Source organism: Myripristis murdjan, chromosome 9 (assembly GCF_902150065.1).
Source record: "Myripristis murdjan chromosome 9, fMyrMur1.1, whole genome shotgun sequence".
Classification (NCBI taxonomy): domain Eukaryota; kingdom Metazoa; phylum Chordata; class Actinopteri; order Holocentriformes; family Holocentridae; genus Myripristis; species Myripristis murdjan.
Window position 1 is genome coordinate 10,835,927 of NC_043988.1, and position 20,705 is coordinate 10,856,631.

Here is a 20,705-nt window from a genome sequence, read left to right on the forward strand (position 1 = left end):
GTCCTCTTTCATATCAACTTGTATAATTAGCATCAAATCAAGACAGAATAAATATGATGTAACTATAAATACAAGACAATGTGATTTGCAGTCCATAATTTCACTGAGCCTAAACACTCATTTCACCCCGGAGTTTAGTCTAGCGTATAATTTGGCCAGTAATGACAGCTATGTGGCTGCAGATAGTATCAGGCCAGGTGAGAACAGGCTTTGTTGATCTAATGTACTTCTTAGAGGCAGGGCTATCTCTGACTTTGATATTTCCTCTGTTTGTTTTAGAAACAAAGTGAAGCGTGAAAATATCCTGTGTGTGCATAGGTGTGTGTGTGTGTGTGTGTGTGTGTGTGTGTAAGGGTGTGATGTGCCCTGTTCATTACCCCTGAATTGGAATGCATATTGCCTTCTGCTTTCCATGACACATGACATCGCCTGTCTGTCATTCTGCATTCTGCGCTGAAGAGCCAGTGTTGACAGATCAGTCAAGCATTTTCTAAATTTATATGTAGTATATATATATATCAACAGCAGAGCTAGTAGTAAAAGTAGTATAGGGGCTGTGTATGTGTGTGTGTGCGTGTATTAAAGCTACACACAATCCAGACTTTCCCCTCCGAAACCAAGAAAGTTTCAGTAACATGCACCACTTTCATTTGCAGGAACACTGAGCGGTTCAAAATGAGGCAGAAAGATGAGTATCAGCCCCTTCTCTCTTACACCGCTTTGACTCTGTTTATAGCAGCCATCACTCGCTCACCACCGGAGAGATGGGCTATTTTTCCTTTTGTATGTGGAGCCTACCATCAGATTTCGCAGGCTCTGATTTCAGCACTAATTGTGCACGTCCACTTAAGAAGCTGACAGCTTGGCGAATGAGGAGGCTTGCAGGCCTCTGCGGCGCGACACTCATCCATCACAGCCTAACCGATTGCATCCCTCTGAAGGCTCAACACGCTAACACCATTAGCTCTACTGCTGGGCATCTAACTAGCACATCACTCACACAGCTACATGCTAACAGCATTACAGCTAATGCTGGCCCTCTAACTAACACATCCGTCATAGAGCTAGAAATCCTACGGCTCTACAAAAACACGTGGAACCGCATTGTCTCTCACAGACTATCACCCACATTATTTTGCCTCTTGCATTTGTTTCTCTATTGCTAATGCTTTCATTTGTCTCCCATAAGGCTGAATGCCATTGAAAGAAAGTTGTTTTGATTCCGTTCCATTCCACCCACAACGAATCTAGGCGTATGTTCGGTTGAATATCCACGACTCTATGAAGGGAGCCATTCAAATCCGATTATGATTTCATATTTCACAAAGACAGTACACCACTAGGATGATTTTTAATTAGAACCAGAATCAGTAAAAAGAATGGGGCATAGAGACAATAAAAAGAGGAATGCATTCATCCATGGGATGATTCTCTAGCTTTATTTAAGATCTGTGCCAATATGCTAACAGCATTAATGAAGTTATAAAGAATTATGAGGGGAAATCAAATTTGCCTCGCCACTTGAGCGCCACTAAAATGCCAAACAATAAACTACCAGATTGCAAATTAGATCAGTAAAAATATCAAACACATTGCGGTGGAGGAAAATCCATAATTGCATTTAGTGCCTGGCCTCTCCTGGGGGAAGAGACACTAAAGATCATCAGCAGGCTACACGGGAGCTGCTATTGACAGAGCGGTAAAAATCGACAGGCTAACTAAATAAACACTCCAGGCTCCATTAAATATTCAACGGCTGAGATTTGACAGTCTAGCATGCCTGCCTCTCCCCATCGCCTCCATTGGCTTCTCTCTGCAGCACATCTTCCCCCGGCTCCCCTCCTCCTCAGCTCCCCCTCTCCTCTTCAGCGTCCCCCCTCTCTTCCCCATCTCTCCCCCTCTCTCCCCCGCGACTCCTGACAGCAATAAATGATGCGGTGCCTGAGGGCGCTGCTCCAGTGGGAGACCTGGGAGGATAGAGCAGGAGAGCAAAAGAAATAAAGGGGAGACAGCCTATGACCAATGGCCATTAACCAAGGGCTGAGGCAGGGCCCTATGACATCCACTGGCACCCCACCCCACCCCCTCACCACACTCTCATTCGCTCAGCCAGACTCGCACATGAACACACACATATATACACCGTTACCACCCTGAGCCACCATAGTCCCATTTCTCCTTTCCTATTGTTTATATTCCAATACCACAAAGACAGTTTAGCCAGCTGAATTGTTCAAAACAGTAGAAGCTAGTCTCTGTTCTAATATAATCACAATCAAACAGTGTATCCTGTGTGCTTTAACCAAAACTGACACCTAGAAAGAGCTGGGGGAAAAAAAAAAAACATACAGTGATATGCTATCTAAACTCCTGTAGCCCCATGACAAGATCATATGCATTCATCTGCTGTGGCGAACAGAGCGAGGTTATGCAAATGAGAGATGACAGTATTATTGTGCGAGGAATATCAATGGAGTAATTACTGTTCCATGTCGGGCTATTGGCCCTCCGCTGCCGCGCCCAGTCAGCGCGCTTCATTTCTCAGCCGCCCTCTCAGGGGAGAGATGAGCGGCGTGCTCTGGAGAGCAGAGCTAATAATGGCAGCTCGGATACAGGCAGGGCTTAGACGAGCCCCGGGGTCCTGAGCTGCAGACTGCTAAACGTTGCAGGGGTCTCAGGAGAGCCCCCCAGCAAAGATGAAATGATTAAAAAACCACCCAACCTGACTGACAAGCTGACCTGCCACCTATAACTCTTTGTGTGGTGAGTCAAACCACCAGTGCTCACTTCAATCATAACAGCGGGTGACCTTTTTGGACATTATCTGGCTGCCTGACAATGATTCTTATTAGAGAGCTTCAAAAAAAGGAAGAAAAGGCAATATTGGCACATTAGAGGAAATGTTCGACGTAGCTTACAAGGAGAAATGTGTTGCACGCATAATAAATCAAACTCTAAAATATGAATCAAATAGATTGGAACAGGAATGCAACTTGATCACGTAATGGGGGATATGTAAACATGCAATTGCCCTGCGCATATACACTGCTTGACTGTCAATGTTTGTAAAATGACAGTGATCTGGTCTGGCTTCTTTTAATATGTCTTGGCAGCTGTCCAACGAGCAAACACCTTTGGCATGTAAGTGTCATCAAATTTAAAGCTCAAATTTGTTGAGGTGCTTAACAAAGCACTCGTCTCCTCATTAATCTATGTGCAAAAGCAGCAACTGCCTGTAGAGTTGTAAGATGTCAACTTTATCATCTTTTACAGGTGAGGGATTGTCTAATAAATAAAAATGGTAAGAGGGCAGAGGTTCACCTGATGGGAGAGAGGCAACGTGAAGAGAAACTTCAAAGGATGAAGGCTGGTACAGGCCCTGGAGCCGTGAATTAACATACCAGGCAACAGGAATGTCTCTCCCACACACCTTACTAAAGTAGGAGCAACCTAATCACTCCTCTTTCAAAAAAAAAAAAAAAAAAAAAATCCCCAAACTGTGTACTTGTTCATAACCCAATTCAATAAAATAAAGCAGAATATGTGGGATTAGAATTCCATCTGCTGTCAGGGAGGAGGAAATGTACTAAATGTTTTATTCTTAACATTTAACATAGAAGAACTAACATTTACATTTTTTCACCAAAGTATTTTCAAATATCTAAATAGCTTACTTTTTTTTTTTTTTTTAGAACTACAACACATGTAGAACTAATTTCTTGACCTAAATGTCAGATGAAATCTTTTAATTCCAATGTCACAAATATATAATTATCTACACCTTCTCCTATCAGTTTAAGGATCTTGGGTGTCATGATTACAAAACAGAGGACGGGTGAAAAAGGAGGTTCAGGGGCTGCACTTGTATCTTCACACCATTCATTTCCAGGTCAGGTGCACCTCTTGCAGAGTCCAGACACCTCATATATCTTGCAGGCTAGGACCAGCTTATCTCCATACTTATCTCACAAGTAATAATTCCCACTTAAAGCTGTAGCCCCGAGCAGAGGACTGGAAAGGACAGGAATTGCAGGCCTAGGTGGTAAACCACTCCTATCACTGGCTTTACTAACTACTGGATGAAATCCCACAGCTGAAACACGTTTGACCACTGCGGCAAGTGTGCAAAAAACCACAGAAACTCCTAAAATCTGATTTGAATATGAACACAAAAGCAGTCTTAAAAAAAAATTATGCACAAACTATCTCTCTAAGGTGTGAAGGGGAAACGACAGTTATGGGTAATTTATTACCTTTACCCTTTGTGTGATTCGGGTGAGAAAAGAAAAAAAAAAAAAAAATCATTTGTGAGCTAAAGCCGTCAACTCAATCAGCCTTTCCCAGTTGAGCGGCAGCAGACAGAAAGCAAGCTGAGCAACAGAACTGAGTCATACACAAGGCTCTTGTCTCACACCAAAATGCTTTAGTCACACAGAGGGCTGCTCCGCGTTTCCCCACAAACCCAGAAATTCATTGAGGATGAAAAAGTCAAACATGATTTTCGTCCAATCAGCATCTTATTTCAATCCTAGAAAGAGAAGAGAAAGTCTTACAAGGGCAATAAAAAGTGCCCCAAAAACCCTCGATTATATATCCGTGGTGTGAAATTTCAACTGTTTTCCTCCCGTCCTTTTTAACTGCTATTGTTCTTTTTGCATAAGTGGCCTGTTTTCCCTTTCTTTCTTTTCTTTTTTTTGGGGGGAAGGGGCAATAAAGAATAGCATGACAGAAATTTGCCTCTCCCTGACATGGTTTCTCAAAGTCATAATTCTGACTCTATGACTAACTGGCAAACATAAGGCCATTTTGTTTATTTTTCCTGTTTCTTTGCTTAATGTCCTCTCAACAGAGCTTTGATCCTGCTAACCTTATGGATCCTCACCATAAACACTTACCTTCTACAGACACTTTTATCACCCTGAGGTTTGATGCCAGGCATCTGCACGGAAGTGCAGCAACAGATAAACTCACCAGTCACCACTGAGGGCAAAGAGGACAACACGCTCCCCCGGTGAAACATTTTATACCATTCTGTCATTCTCTCATACTGCTGCAGACTGTAGATTTTTGTATGGCCTTGCTATCTGTTGCACTATTCAAACATAAGAATGTCTCACTAAAATATGGTTAAAATATTTCTGAAGCACAAAGCTCAACTTATATAGAATTAAGAGATTATATTTTTGATGGTTACTGACTACAAATATTTTATTCATGGATTTTATATAAATAATGAACACACATACTGTGAATAGCCACGCACACACACAAACAAATACACAAACCACCCTAGAACATAATGTTACACGATACAACACACATCAATTGTCCTCGGCGATTTTTTCTATGAGCAGGAGACCACAGGAATTGTTTATCACTGAGGATCAGAGTGACTAATCAGAAGCAGGCTGTTTTTTCTTGAACCTGTCCGAGGTCAAGATGTTTCCTCATCCCACACTGAGAAGCGTGCCACGGCACGACCTGTCCCTCTCCTCCTCCTCCACCTCCTCCTCCTGCTCCTCAGTACCCTGCCAACCCCTGGTCCCATCTCCACATCCAAAGGGACGCTCTGTGATGTTCCTTTATCCTGGTGAGACTACAAACATCCACGCCGTGGGGCACAGCGAGCTAGAAACCGTGCCTTACTCAAGACAAATGTTCCCTTTCGTTTTGGTTTATTTATCCCATCCGTAATCTTAATAATTAGCAGATAATGCATATTCTTTCCCCTCTCAGCCATGAGTTCATACTTGCGTATATCAAAGACGTGAATGAATAATTATGGTAAAAAAAAGGGGAAAGAAAGAAAGCAATGCAACCAGAGAGAAGGGAACAAAATGCGATTGCTAGGCAAAGTAAGAGTTTCCATTAGCATTTGCCAAAGTACCATTAAATGTTATGGGCACATCAAGGCCCACAGAGCATGTTGGTCAGCACAGTGGGAGTATGACATCTTACACTGTGCAGGGCCCCATTCTGGACCATGCAGACAGCTTCAAAAGAACTTAACCATCAAGAAAAACAGTCTGTAGGCCTAAACCACAGAGCTAAAGCAGCACTCACAACGAGATAAATGTTGAACTGAGTTGCCCTTTGGAGAAGTGTAACGCCTGATATTTTATGGTAAGGCGCAACATTTAGCAACATTTCTTTGATGTAAACAACAACAAACTCATTCTACTATCCAGGCGAAGCCAGATGCTGTTAAGATAGAGAAACCGACTGACTGCTGTAGAAATAGTGCTGTGGAGCTGAGGCGCTGTGGCAGAAGTGATGGAGCTCTGCTGCCCATGAGGGATGTTTCAAAGCCACTCAAACGCTTGTCAGTGCAGTTTATTACTTCCTTGAAATATCTGTAAAAGAGGAACCATTGAGCAAACGAAAACTGTTTAAGAGCTGGGGGTGTAAATCTCTTTTAATGCTGCTGATCCCTGCGTTAGTGCCGCTTCCAGAAACCGCTCACTGTTTCTCCTTCCCTACGGTTCCCTCATTAAGCATCGTCTAGGAGAAATGGCTACTTTTTCACTTCGCCTTCTCAAATATTGCAAACTATAAGCGGTTTTCTAAGTTATAACTGCAGCAGCTGTCTCTGCCAAGAGTCTGTCGCTTTGCACTCAGTGTTTTTTTTCCTATTTCTGTGGCTGCTGGTAAGAGAAGCCATGCCACAAAGCCAAAGTTGTGACATACAGAGGCATGCTGTTATAGTATAAACCTCTGATACCGCATGAACATCTCTGATGACTTGGATACAATGGATTCTGATGAAATCCACATTAGCAGCGTTCCATGCACGCATACTCAACATTCTCCATGAAGTCCGTATTTTGGACAGTGAGGAAATACATGATTTTGGGTTGTTTTTTTCAGTGGGGATAGATTTTGACAGTGAGGGCCGAAGCCCTGTGTCTCTCCCCCAGGTTAGGTTAGTTCCTGGTGGGATGTTTTTGTGTGGAGAGGCCACCTCTCTCTCTTATCTTCCTGTCATCTCTGTGGGACGGCAGGGCACGACTCCTTCTCTGGCTCCAGAACCACAGGCTTCCCCTAGACACCAAACCACCGCTCCACACTAGATGTACTCTTTAAGAGGGTGGGTGTTTAGGGTGTGTCAGAGGTTATTAGTGCCAGAATGTGTGAATAAACCAGACCTGGGTGAAATAGTATTTGCAAATACTTTTTTATGGGTTGTTTCGCTCTTTTTAAGCACCAGCAGTGTGGGGTTTACCGCAATAGGCAATGCAGACAGCCAGAAGGTTTTGACAATCGTGAGGAAGTATTTGAAAGTCAATTTAGTATTTTTTTGTTGTTGTTTTAATTGACAGCTTACCTGATGCTATCTGAATTCTCCTGATCTGGTAAACCACATCCCGCTGGTATTCCAACCTGGATATAGTAAATGTCACTCAAACAAATGCATGCAATCACTTGCAAGTGCCATTTGATCCATGTCTAGGAAGAAGTTACTTTTCCTGCCCATATAAAGCAAATATAGGATCATATTTCTAACCCAGTAGAACAAAGATGTGGCAGTTGCCCTTTAACACATCAGCAAACATGAATATAGATAATTAGCGTGAGACAATTAGACAAATTGACAAGGGAAAAGAATCTACATAATACAGGCAGAGAAAGTGAGTGAGTGAGAGCAAGACAGAGAGTGAGAGCAGTAGTCATTCCTATGTATAAGTTGTGGTGAGGCTAAAACCTACAATAAAATCATGAATGGCAGCATGTGTGTACATAGCCCCTCACGAAGACATACTTGTGGCCGGTAAGAAAAACATACACCGCGTACTAGTGCACTGAACCTTCACGCATGAGTTTGGAGAATGTTAATAAGGATTAATGTACTAATAATATTCTTCGCAAGGCCAAGCATGTTTTCACCACTGTCTTTGAAGAGGACAGGGGTCCTGCCAAGCAACACTAACTTTCATGCTACGCTTTAAAAAAGCCTGAACGAGGTTTTCTCGGTGTCAAATATAAACGAAGGGAAAGTGCGGCTTTCAAAAATCTGCATTTTTTTTCTAGAGGCGCAGAAACAAATTCCTTCTCTGGCCGACAGAATGAGTCAGTACGTGCTGTGATAATTTCTCTAACATGTAAGCCATAAGAGATGCTTATGCCAGAGAGCATGCTGTGACCCTGCTGACCTTGCGCCTGCTGCCTGGCTTCTGGTTAGTGTAAGCAGCATGCAGCTGAAAGCTACCAGAGGCCTTCATGTGTATATGTTATGTTTCCAAGGAAAGATGGACCAATTAATCTGATTAGAGTCGCAAATCCTCCAACATGTGTAGGCCTGTCTGTGACCATGTGCGGTACAGATGTGTGTCCAGGCTTGTGTGTGTGTGTGTGTGTGTGAACGTGTGTATATCAGATGAAGATAGGTAGATATGTAAACACATAGACAGACAGACAGACAGACAGACAGAATGACAGATAGATAGATAGATAGATAGATAGATAGAAAGACAGATAGAGGTGAAAGAGGGAGAAATGGCTACTTATGCATACACTCATTCATAAATCTTATGTCTTGGCTGAGACTAAACTACCTATAAAGACTAAATTACCTTGAGTGACATTCTCCGTACATTTACCATGAGCCAATTCCATAAATGGGCACGGGCTCATCCAGCAAAAGAGGTTGCAAGGGAGCTGTAACTGTATGCAAATACAGGCTGTGGGTGACTGGTTGTTCTTCGGAAGTCAGAGAGCGACAGCTAAAAGTGCCTGAAATGAAAAACTGGGCGAAATAGTAAACCATCTGTCAAAGCCTTCTCGGTCTGTTTGAAAACACAACACCAGAGCACTTAAGGGTTTTAAACAGCCCCTTTTCATTGGCATGGCCATGAATATGCCTATTCTGAGGGTGATCCTTTCATTTTCAACCCAGAGATCTGAGTCAGTCACAGCTCTGTGTTCCAGCAGGGCTGCGTATGTTGTGCCACTGACTGCAGCCTGTACCGCGGGGTGAGAGGAAGGGGAACGAGGAGCTGACAGACAGGCCCTGATACTGCACTTCCACCACAGGCCAATCCCCAGCTAACCCCTGCGCTGACAGCCAGGATGTAGCACTCATCCACAGGCCACAGCCCAGGCTCTGGGGCCCAGGAAGGGAGAGCAAGGAGAGCAGGGAGCGGGCCGCTCGGTTGATGATAGAAGGGGGTGCCGGTGGTTTGGGTGGCACGCACCGCTTTCTGCCTCGAGAGCAGCACAACCAAGAGGAGAATCCACAGACTGTGTCGCCTGCCAACAGCATGTCCAATGCTTGGCGGAGTGACAGACCCACTACACACCCATGCGAGCAGGCACACACACAAACACATGTGGGTATGCACGCGCACACACACGACCATGCGCATGAAATCACACACACTCCAGAATGCAGAAACACACTTGCATGAAAAAATGCACACAAAGTGTTTCCAAACTTTTTCATGTTCCGGACCTTCATGTTGCCTCTCATGAAGTCATGGACCCCCATTTAAATTGATTTTGTCCGAGGGACTGATATGAAAAAAGATGCTTTGTTTACAACTTCTGGTGAGCTAGCAAAATTAAACTATTCCACATTTTGCTGAAGACCCTCTGGAAGCCTCCTCAGGACCCCTGGGTGTCCTAGACCCCACTTTGAAAACCACTGTGTTAACAAACATGAAAACACATTTGCACCACAAACCCTCAGATTGCAGTCATGCTATGCCCATACTGTTCCTGCTGCTTTGTAGGCTTTTAACATTTGAGGAAAAATATCAAACAATGACATGAGAACCATTGGTCTCACAGTATTTTTACTGACACGGCATATTCCCACTTTGGTGAAAGTTTGGGGAATCTTAACCTTTCAAGCTACTTGCAACTGATCATGTGAACACATCAAAACTTCACTTCCCTGAGATTTGCTGCCAGGCAGAGCTTTAGGACCGCTGTTTTGTTTTAGGGTAATAAGTAATGCAGTCGCAGTCAGAGCTGTGCAGAAGCACAGTGGAGTGATGGAGGGTAAGAGGCCACTGGTGACCCCAGCTCCACGCTGCGAGAGGGCTCCGCTAAGAGCCAGAGCTGTCTCTCCAGCTGGGATCACAACACATCGCTGGAGCTTGGGTTTCAGAGCACAAGGCTGGCCTGGGGCTGGGATGGCTCTCCCCTGTATGGCTTGGCCTGCAGAGCCAACATGAGGCAGACAGACACCCAGGGGGTTGGAGGGCCCATTCACCCACCCGCTCTCAGGAGGAGGCAGCGACAAGCACAGGGGCCAAAGACTGATTGGACTGCCTCAGACCGCAGGTTTGCTTTTATAACTGCTGAGTTTGGATTTGCATCCAACCACAGCTTACTACAGCTATTTGTGTTCAATGGGGTTTTCCATTTAACCAGCCCCCAGAAGCAAGTTCTGCGCATAAATAATTTGCTACAAGGCCACGAGGTTGAATCAAACAATATCATAAGCAAAAGGAGAAAATATGGATGAATAGGGGAAAACATCTCAGCTTTCACCTGCAGCAAGACATTTTTCTTAAAAACAAATCCGAATAAATATCTCCATCAATAAGGCAAAGTCACAGAGACACACAGACACACAGACACGCACGCACACACACACAAAATTATTTTGAAAAATTTCTCTGTTTTATCCCCTTATCCATCCCTTTCAAAGACACCGGATCATTTTGCAGCGTTCAAGAGTCGTGGAATTTCCCAGGAAGACATATTGTTACGGCTTTCTGGGAAATATTAATATCCAGCAGGCAGAGGTAAGGTAAAGGGAGAAGAGAGGGGATTGGGTGGGTGGGGGCGGAGGGTGGTGGTGGGGGTACAGACTATCAGTATCATGGTAGGTTATCTGATGATGAAATGCCTCTTATATTGCAACTCTTTCCATCCCCCGACGCGCTATTCTCCTCGCTGTGTGTCACCGCTGTGCGCAGAAGATGGCGTCTTACGTCGTAGCTGTCCAAGACGAGGGGAGGGTGGGTGGGGGGGGGGTTTGCAGGACAGGCAGTCATCTTCTCTGTGGTCTGCACACACTCCTCCTGTCATCACCACTGCACTGCAGATCCTCCACATCTGCCCTGCCTCACACTGGTTAACCCTGCTCTTACCAAGCCCCCATCATCTTCGCCTCCCCTCCCACGCCTCCTCTCCCCCATCAAGATCATCCAAATATTTCCCCTCACTGCTTTTTGAAGCTTCCATGGGTCACGGGACCTCGTGCACAAATCATGCTGGCTTGCCGTGGGGGGGCCCGGTCAGAGAGGATGGGAGTGAGTCAGACGCATAGAAACCCAATCTGCACTGTTTTCATATGGGGTTATTTTTCTTGCCAAGACAGCCATCACCAATCAACAAGCGGCTCTAAACAGAGAGTGTAGTGAGCTTGCGCCGCTCTAGATGCTGTCCTGGCAGCTGATTTCAACCATATTCCCCAGCCACACCAGGGGGAGAGAAGGAGAGTAAATTCAGAGAGCCTGACAGCCTGCAGTGGTTAGGCACAGGGGTTAGCCCCAAATACACAGCTCTGGGTTTATGTTGATAGATGGAAAACCAAATCCATCTCATGGTTTGCAATAAAACAAAGATGTTAGTTTTTACACTGTGACACCACACTTGCTATCGCATTTGGTACTGAATTATGATCTACAGAGCAAGGGGGCTGAGCAATGCAAAGAGAGAGAGAGAGAGAGAGAAAAAAAAAAACTTCAGCCAGCCTCCAGTTCTAGAAAGATTAACTCTTACAGCCCCTGCATCTGAGACTGTCTATCATTTGAAACGCAAGGGAAAATAATAAACACAGGAAAGTGAGGATAACAAAAACAAGTCAGTTCCTCGAGGGGTGGTGTTTGGAGGGAAAGGGGATAGCAATACTTAACGCTGAATTTTCATAACAGCCAGTTAGAATATTGGACAGGTCTTCAAACCAGGCCAGTAAACAGGACAGACAGAGAAGGATGAGCTGGTGGACCTTCCCTCCCACCTGCAGAGCACATCAGCTCAGGGTGAGGGGCGACGCTGGGCAGGAATCTGCAGTGCTGGTTAAAGTAATCACATTGGTCTCACTGCATCTGATCTGCAGTCTAACAGACTTCCAAACAGTTGAATGAGTAAATAAAGTGCCCCAGGGGACTCCCGCTGGAGATGGATTACCACGAGGGTGCACACACAAAGGAACTGAAGCCCCACAACCCGATGTGAGCCGCAGACAAAAGCCAGTGTTGGGCCTCGACCAGGGAACCGGCAAACTTTATTAATCTCATCCTAGACCAACCCTCCTGCTATTGCAATCTGCGTGCTCACAGACATGCTCTGGTGTGGGCAGGTACACACTTTAATATGACTTTGTACGTGTGTGATGAGAAAGCGAATGTTCATTTGTACATAAGTCTGGGTATATGTTTGTGTGCTTGAGTCTATGCAAACATACATCCATGCTTGTTTGTATGTGTGTGTGTGTGTGTGTGTGTGTGTGAGTGTGTGTGTGTGAGTATGTGTGCACAGGGGGTGTGTGTATGCATCCGTTGGAGTGCATAGACCACATAAGATGAGTCTCATGCTCACTTGGCTGTGGAGGCCGGGGTCTGGAGGGGACTGGGGGCCGTGGCATTCTGCAGCCCCATCCCACCCCTGCCCCATTCTTCCCTCTTTCTGGGCCTGACACAAATAAAAGGATTAGGAGCCCCCGTTTCCGTCAGACCCTCCATTCAAGACAAAGCTCCGACCAGCTTAGTGTCACACTTAATGATAAAAGTGCAAATCTCTGTCAGTCACTTTGAGCAGAAATACCGGTGTTTGAGGGCTAATCTCGTTTGATGAAGATTAAAAAAGGGTAAAAAAAAAAAAAAAAAGACAAAGAAGTGTGTTTTGTTGCATCTGTACAAATATTGAATAAATTCATCCCCATCAATTTTTACATGCAGAAATTAAGGTTGCCTCACAGGAAGCGATTTGCTGAAATTTACCTTTTTAATAAAAAAAAAAAAGAGAGCAAATCTGAAATTGCGTCGAAAAAGAATGAGACAAAGAGAGAGGGAGGAAATTGCCTATGCACACATGCAAGTGCACACGCACACATGCGCCCACACCCTCACAAAACCTGGGGTGTCGTGTAGATAAATACACTGTTCTGCCCAGATTCCCATGTAGGGCTAGAATGTGTGACGTGAGTGTGAGAGTAAGCCTTGGGCACACAACAGTCTGAATGCAGCACTTGCCACTATGATGCCAGTCCTCTCTAGTGTATCTGTGAAAAGCCTACGTGTTGGAAAAACATTCCAGAGTGGGATCACGTATACACAGTTGGGGCCAGCAGCGATACTGTGAGCCAGCAGCAGAGGCCATGTCTCAATTTCTCATGCACGTTCGACCAGGCTGCCTCGAGAGCGAGTGTGGACTATTTCCAAACTAATCCAGTTTTACAGAGGCAAAGCAGGCAAACAGATCTGAAATGTAATTGGAAATACTAAGAATGTGGCACAAAAAAAAAAAAAAAAAAAAAAAAAAAAAAAAATGATTTTGTCATTTTTATACAATTTCACTAACACATCATCAATGACATTAAAAAATGAATAATTTTATCACTTGGCTCAGCCCAGCAAAAACCAAAGAGTTTAAATTTGCGCTTCCCCTCATTTAAACAACAAAATCTGGCAAAATGAAATTGAAAACATTTGCTGAGTGCGTACATTTCTCGGCTGGCTACTTTAACAGCCCTGAACTTAATACAGTATTTCACAGATTTAGCCAAAATCTAATTTGTAAATTGCATTTAATGGTTTGTGGTTGCCTTGCTTTTTGTTATGAAGAGTTGTCATGCTGTGAAAATAAACCTGAAGGCCTGAGGACTCGGAGCCAATGATGAAAATCACTGGTGCCGAGCCCAAGCCTTTTCTCTCCACCGTCACTGATTAGCATTCCCGATTGACTGACATGTCCCACTGGCTGCCTAACAGCCGGCTTTAGGAGATGAGGTTAAATTGTGGCTACCAACAAATTGCATGCTTGAGTTCCTCTGCACCCCTCTGCTATCATCCAGTGTAATGTGAGCACACCAGGCAGATCCCTCTGCAGATCCTTCTCCTCCCCGGCTCTACAGCTCCCCCACACAAAGCCACAGAGACCTCTTTCCACATCCCTAGCCACCAGTCTGGCCTCTAAAGTGGTGATGGGCATTACCGTGGCTGAGCCTCTGTGGCTTCCCATAGCGTCCTGCAAAGTGTTTTGTGTTCCAACTGCTGCACACACACACACACACACACACACACACATACACACACTCGCACGCTTGCAGCCCTGCTCACCCTACACCCCCGCCTCCCACAACTCCACACCCAACTATCATGACCAAAACACACACACACACACACACACAAACACACACATAGGAAATGCCTTTACAAAAATAAACCTTGATGAAATCAGCTATAATTCAATGACATAGCCAATTTCACTTAAGATGAAGAGAGATGGCTATGCAAAATACCCACCAAAAAATAACTACACTAGAGGCTATTCAGCTGTTTTATGTATGCGTGTACTAACTTGTGTAAAATTTATAGCAGCACACTTTTCATATGTACAGGTGCTCATGTAAAATGATCTGCCTAATTAAATATTTAGGTCCTATCCATCAAGTTGCCTATTTTTTTTTTTTTTTTTTTTTTTTTTTGCAAGAACCGGAAAGAGCTAAAACATTGCATACAAGATGTACTCAGTGATGCAAATAAATACCACTCCAACAGGTCCTTAATGGGTCAAAATGTATTGGGGGGGAATGGTTAGCAAGCCATGAGATGACAGATGATGCATCCTAGTATGCTGCTGGGACAGGCCGAGCCATGTTGACATAAAACCCAATACTTCCTTACAGAGGAACGGGGCCAGCTCCAGCCAGCTCCTTGCCGAGCACTAAAAATCCCGACAAGCTGAAGCAATATTATCCAGCTTAGTGTTGCTAACATTAGATTTGTCTCTCTGTAGAGGTCCTCTTTTATTTACCCAAGAGAAGTGGCTATAGACCCATTTTTATCCTTTTTAGGTAGAATTAGAAAACAAAGTAGCTCAAAGTTAGAAAATCTTCCACAGAACATCATGTACACCTATGAATCACCAACAGAGCTGTTTGGTTGTTTATCCTAAAACACTCTGGCAGGACATAAGCGAGTCTTTAGTTAACTATAAAACTATGGGGCTAGGTTGACAACACAGAGCACATCCGTTTTTGTGTGTATGAGAGCTCGCAAAGTGCCAGGCCACTCGGGAGTGTCCTAGGGTGAGTAAAACACACGGTGAGCTAACACAGAAATCCAGCCGTCAGCATCTATCCACCATACTGCTGCAGTGTCCCAAGCACAGCTAATTAAAAAACAACAATATCACAGGAGGGCACTCCTAACAGTTCTAAAAAGCACCTCTCAGCACACCGGGGGATCGTCCAACACTGAGAATTACAAGGGAAGTGAGACAGGCTCTGGGAGCTCCAGTTTTATGGCTTCATCACTGCTCTGTTTTTCTACTATTCATACTACCGTAACTTGAATTTAATTTTGCTTTCAACACATGAATTGCAAAAAAAAAAAAAAAAAAAAAAAAAAAAAGAGGAAAAAAGCACATTGATGTATTTGGATCTGTTACAAATAAAACATTCTAAAATAACATTTTGCTAGACAGTAAAACTTTATATAGCAAAAAACAATCCCACCCTGGAATGCAGGGTTTTATGCATCAGCAGCACCCAAAAGTACACACTGTATAATATAGTTACTTAATGTTATGCTTGTAGATGGAGTCCAATTGCTTGAACATGGCATTTTCTAACAAGGCAGTCCATTACAGGCGTGTTGTCCGACACTTTGGTCAAGTGATAGCCTTATTACATGGGTCCTTTCAAACCATCTGCTTGGTTAGAGAAAAGGTCCCTCCAGGGAAAAGATCTCCCTCTTTCTAATGATGTATAATTGACCTCCAAACACCAGGGCACAACAAACTCTCTCGGGGTGGTGTAATTCCACTCGACTTTTTACATACCGCCCGTCTCGTTCAAGCTTGTTCTTTCTCACTCGGCTGCGGCTCCCGTCCAGCTGACACCTCTGCCTATTTACCAATCAAACTCACTCTGAAATATTCTCTCAACAGGCGGCCACAAATACAGCTGTATTTCAGCTCTACCACGATGAAATTTCTGCTTCAAGATTCAGGACTTCCCTTTTCTGTAAAATTGACTTTTATTACCACGTATGAGCTTTTTTTTTTTTTTTTTCTAACATTAAATCTTAAAGGAAAATGTAGCTCAACATTACCAAACATCTTCCACACAAATCACCAAAATTTCAATATCTGCACAGCAGAAATACAGTTAAAAACAAACAAACAATCAAACAAAACAAACAACCACAGGTCAACTGCATAGCATAAAAAGAGGAAAACTTATGGGATAAAGGCTTGTAAAATCCAATCTTGTTACTATATAATTGCACTATATGGAGCAGGTTGTGTTGAACGGTGTTGGTGGGGGCTTTAATAGCACAGTACACAATTGTTTTCCCCTGTCTGCACTTAAACCTATTCCAAAGGTGTGAAAAAAGTCTGCTTGCCAATTCCTTGATTTATTGTAGCTAGCTAGAGCTGATTACGGGGCATGAATCAGTTGCTGTTGGAATGTAATTAGGCACGTAGACCTCTGTAAGGCTAGGAGCTCTCTTCACCGCCCAAAGCAGTTTGTGGGCTGACAAATGCATCTTAAATGGGTGTCATAAAAGTCAAAAAGGTGCCAATTACATCTTTAAGTATCCCATCAATGCAGTTGAAATAAACAACAAAAAAGTGATACTTTTGTCTAGGTGATGAGGGGACCCTGCAGCTAGCTTTGAACCTGGGAGGGATGGAGGGGCAAAAAGACAGAGAGAGAGAGGGAGGGCGAAAGAATTAAAAGATGGAACGTGTGATGAATAATAGTGTGTGAGAACAGGACGGCGCCCAGCAGGTTGTTGTGTTTGGCGTGGATGTTCTGACTTGCCACACAAGCTCACAGCATTCAAACTACCAGAGGTTTATCTGTTCAAAATGTATAAATATGGTACCACAAATGCATATCAACAATAAATTGCGCTGGAAAAAAATATTATTTGGAAGGGGATTGGAGATAGATTGTCTTTCTCTATCCATCTCTCTGCTTCTTGCATACTTTCTCTCCCTACATAAATAAACACCTTAAAAAAAAAAAAAAACAAGTATGTCCACTGTGGTAAAACAGGCATGAAAAAGAGATCCGTCTCCTCGCTGGACTGTCTCAGCTTCCAGCCACCTCTAAGCCGTGACGCCGTGACTCCGGTATCCCATAGTTACTGCTATGAATTTCCCATTGTTATCAACTGACTACACTCCTGTCACAAAGCTGGATGAATGGCACGCATGGCAATAGATGTAACTCATTGTTGGTTGCAAGGTATCTAGCAGAGAGCCATAATGTCCTAGTAATCGAAGTAGAATTGTTAAAAAGCCCAGACACAAAAAGCTGAAAATGTAGTGACAAGCATGAAAAGCACTCATGCAATGAGAAACACAGGGCACCCCAGGGTCCTCGCCGCCTGCACGGCAATCCTCAGTGTTTAGCCCTCGCTTACTTAGCCTCAATATTTTCTTGATTATCTCTGCCATTGCTGGTTTTATGTGATAATTTACTAATTCAATTTACCAATTTGCCTGACTTCTCAGTGTCATGCAAAAGTTTTTTTTTTTTCCTCTTCTCTTTTTTTTTTATTGCTGGCATATTTCTGCAATTGCAATTCAATTTAAATTGCTATCTGCCATCTACTTTGGAATTTAAAAAAAGCTTTTGAAAATATTGTTCTTATAATTACAATAAGGCAGCACAACATTATTGCATTGTTATTACTGTTGTTATTTTCAATACTATTATTACTATTCTTATAATTAGGATTGTTGTTGTTGGTACTACACTGTTTTTATTATTGCTGTAGTTGTTAATGTAAGTTAGGCAGATAATAATCTAAATACAAATCTAATCTGAATGCATCACATTAGCTCCTACTGTAATTAAACTCGGCATGAAAGAGAAAAATAAGTGTGACAATAATCAGATAGGCCAGATTTAAAAGTAAATTATTTATGAGCTTATGGCCGATTTGCGCTGTGTGTATGTGTGTATATATGTATGAGTGTGTGTGCGTGTGTGTGTGAGAGAGACACACACACACACACACGTGCATGCTTGTGTCGCGCGTGCGTGAATATGAGAAGTTTTAATTTTTTTTCTTATCAACTCTGTTTCAAAGTGCAAAGCCTTGCGTGTATGCTCGCTTCTGTAAAAAATAAAGGACAGGTTGTTTTTCATTAAACCTCCTAATTGTTGCCGTGCCGTGTATGCCGAACGGAAAAGTAAATAATATCGAGTAGGATAAAATAAAATAAAATAAAATAAAATAAAATAATAACATCAATTGTAATTGAAAGCTTAATGTAAAGTGAAATAAAAAAGACACTGGATTTAGCCTATAGTGAATTAAGAATCGACATGATCAGAGAGTAAATCTAATCTGCGCTGTGGACTGATTTTCCGGCTGTGTTGACTATGCATAATAAACAAGCAGATTTATTTATTTATTTATTCCTACTTGTTTTGAAACTATGTGAAACTGTTCTTGGGGAAAGGCCGCATAACTCTATCAGGAAATATGGCAGAGAGCGAAATAAAAATCGAAAGACAACCGCCTGCACATTCTCGGGCCTAGTTAGGAACATGGCGTTGCTATGAATGTACTCGAAATAAATGTGGAAATATCGTGGGCCAGTGTGACAATAACAGAGCAATAAATATGACATGTAATATACAGCCACACATGCCATCACCCTCCAGCCAGTGCGAGTGCACTGCAAAAAAGCCAAATTTTTACTCTCATAATTATTCTAAACCCTTAGTTTTAACCAGTGAATGCATCTGACAATAAACTGAGATTACTTGCAGTTTGTTTCTGCTTCTTGAAGTAAAATAAGACCTATAGTTACTTGGTTATTTTTGCACTGAGTGAGACATATAAAGCAGGCCTATATAGGCCAACTGCAGCCAAGCCACTGCAGTGACTTTTTTTTTAGGAATCACTGCACACCAGACAAAACACCTGAAGACATCTAAAGAGTGAGAGAGAGAGGGGATCCTGCAAAACGTGCTTACTGTTGGTAGTCGTGTTTGCAGTAAAGTTTCCTTTCTCTGAAGTAACAGCTGGTGGTGAGAGGCTGTTGACACACAGTGCACTGCAAACACTCCTCATGCCATGAAGAATCGTTGACTCTCATCAAGAAGCGGTCGGAAATGGGACGCTGGCATCCTTCACACACGGATGGATGATGACATTCAGTCCCTGAAATGGAATTTGAATTGCACAGGGCCGTCAGAAAACAGAAACAAAGGCCTACAAAATCACAGGCAGCAGAAAAGCCCACCAAAAACGCACAGGCCTACGCTGGCTTCTAGTATAGCAAATAATCGTGGCTCAATAATATAGCTATTCGACCAAGACAAGAAAGTAGCTTTGAAAAGATTAACCTTATATTTCCTATCGAATAAGGCCTATAGAGGCTGCAGCTTGCATCAGTCGCCTGGCCATTTGATATCAGGGTCATTGCATATGCACGGAGGATGCGTAGGCTTGGTAATTTCCGGGGAATAAACCTACATTTCTTATTATTGGTTCTCCCTGTTGTTTTTGTTTGCCACGCATAAATTTCACTTTTCCTCAGTTTTGCATGTTGGTTGCCAGGAAGATTGGAGGCTAGAAACGTGTCACGGAAAGAGAAAGGGGCAGCGAGCATGCACGCATAGCCTAGTAATGGCATCCAGACAGACAGGAAAAATAGCCTAGTATTTTAGCTTTGATTCAAGTTATATGTGATTGTCTGGGGCTTCATTGTATAGTGAGACTTACCAAGCATGACTCCGAGGGTGGCTTGTCCTGATCGCAGGGGATGATCTTCAATTTTTATGCCGTCCAACATGATGCACGCCTTGGACTGTGTTCCCGTGGAGAGGCGCTCCAGTGACACCAGACCTGTTGCAATATCCATAAGAATACGGTCAGACTTCTCTACAAAATCCTATGTGGCCACAGTACTGCGTGGAAGGAGACCACTGGTGACCACAAAACCTGTTGAAACCATGTGAGTTTCGTATCAAACAGGCTGCAGCTGGGAGGGAAAAAAACTTGAACTTAACAGAAGTACAAAAAACGCCTTTGATGCTCACAATACTGTCAACGTAAAATCAGCCTAGCCAGGCTAATTAAATCCCTGATATGTCAGGGCAGCGTGGAGAGACAGTAAAGCAACAATAAAGGTGGAAAACTCTCTGAACAGTCACCTGTTATTATTAGGACTGAGGAAGCTTAATCTTCTTTTCCGCGAGCCGACGGGAGAAAGCTGGATTCCTTCACGAAATAACTGCTTTATCAAGAGGAGGAAGAAGAGCGAGAGGAAGAACAAGAAGAAGAGGGGGGGAAATGACAACAAATCCAAAGATATGAGAGTGAAAAATGTCCCGACAGTAACTCTTGGAAGTATAGAGAGGGCTGCGTGTGCCCCTGTCGCTGGAAAAGTCTGAGATCGAGACAGAAGCGACTGGATCCTCCCACTCCTGACTGTATGCATGGCCACACTTTTTTCAGCCTATTCACTGCCATTGGGATGCTATTGGTGCAGAGTAC

At 43.4% G+C, this 20,705-nt stretch overlaps 1 protein-coding gene across 1 annotated transcript in view; it reads right to left on the reverse strand.

The window, feature by feature from the left end:
* lmx1bb (LIM homeobox transcription factor 1, beta b) overlaps positions 1-20,070 on the reverse strand; it is a 43,937-nt gene extending 23,867 nt beyond the window's left edge. The window contains exons 1-2 of the mRNA XM_030060480.1: positions 19,932-20,070; positions 19,181-19,367 (exon numbers count right to left, since the gene is read on the reverse strand). Of these exons, the coding sequence (XP_029916340.1) occupies positions 19,181-19,367; positions 19,932-20,070 (326 nt within the window). The remainder of the gene's footprint in view (positions 1-19,180; positions 19,368-19,931) is intronic.
* Positions 20,071-20,705: the final 635 nt, after the last annotated feature.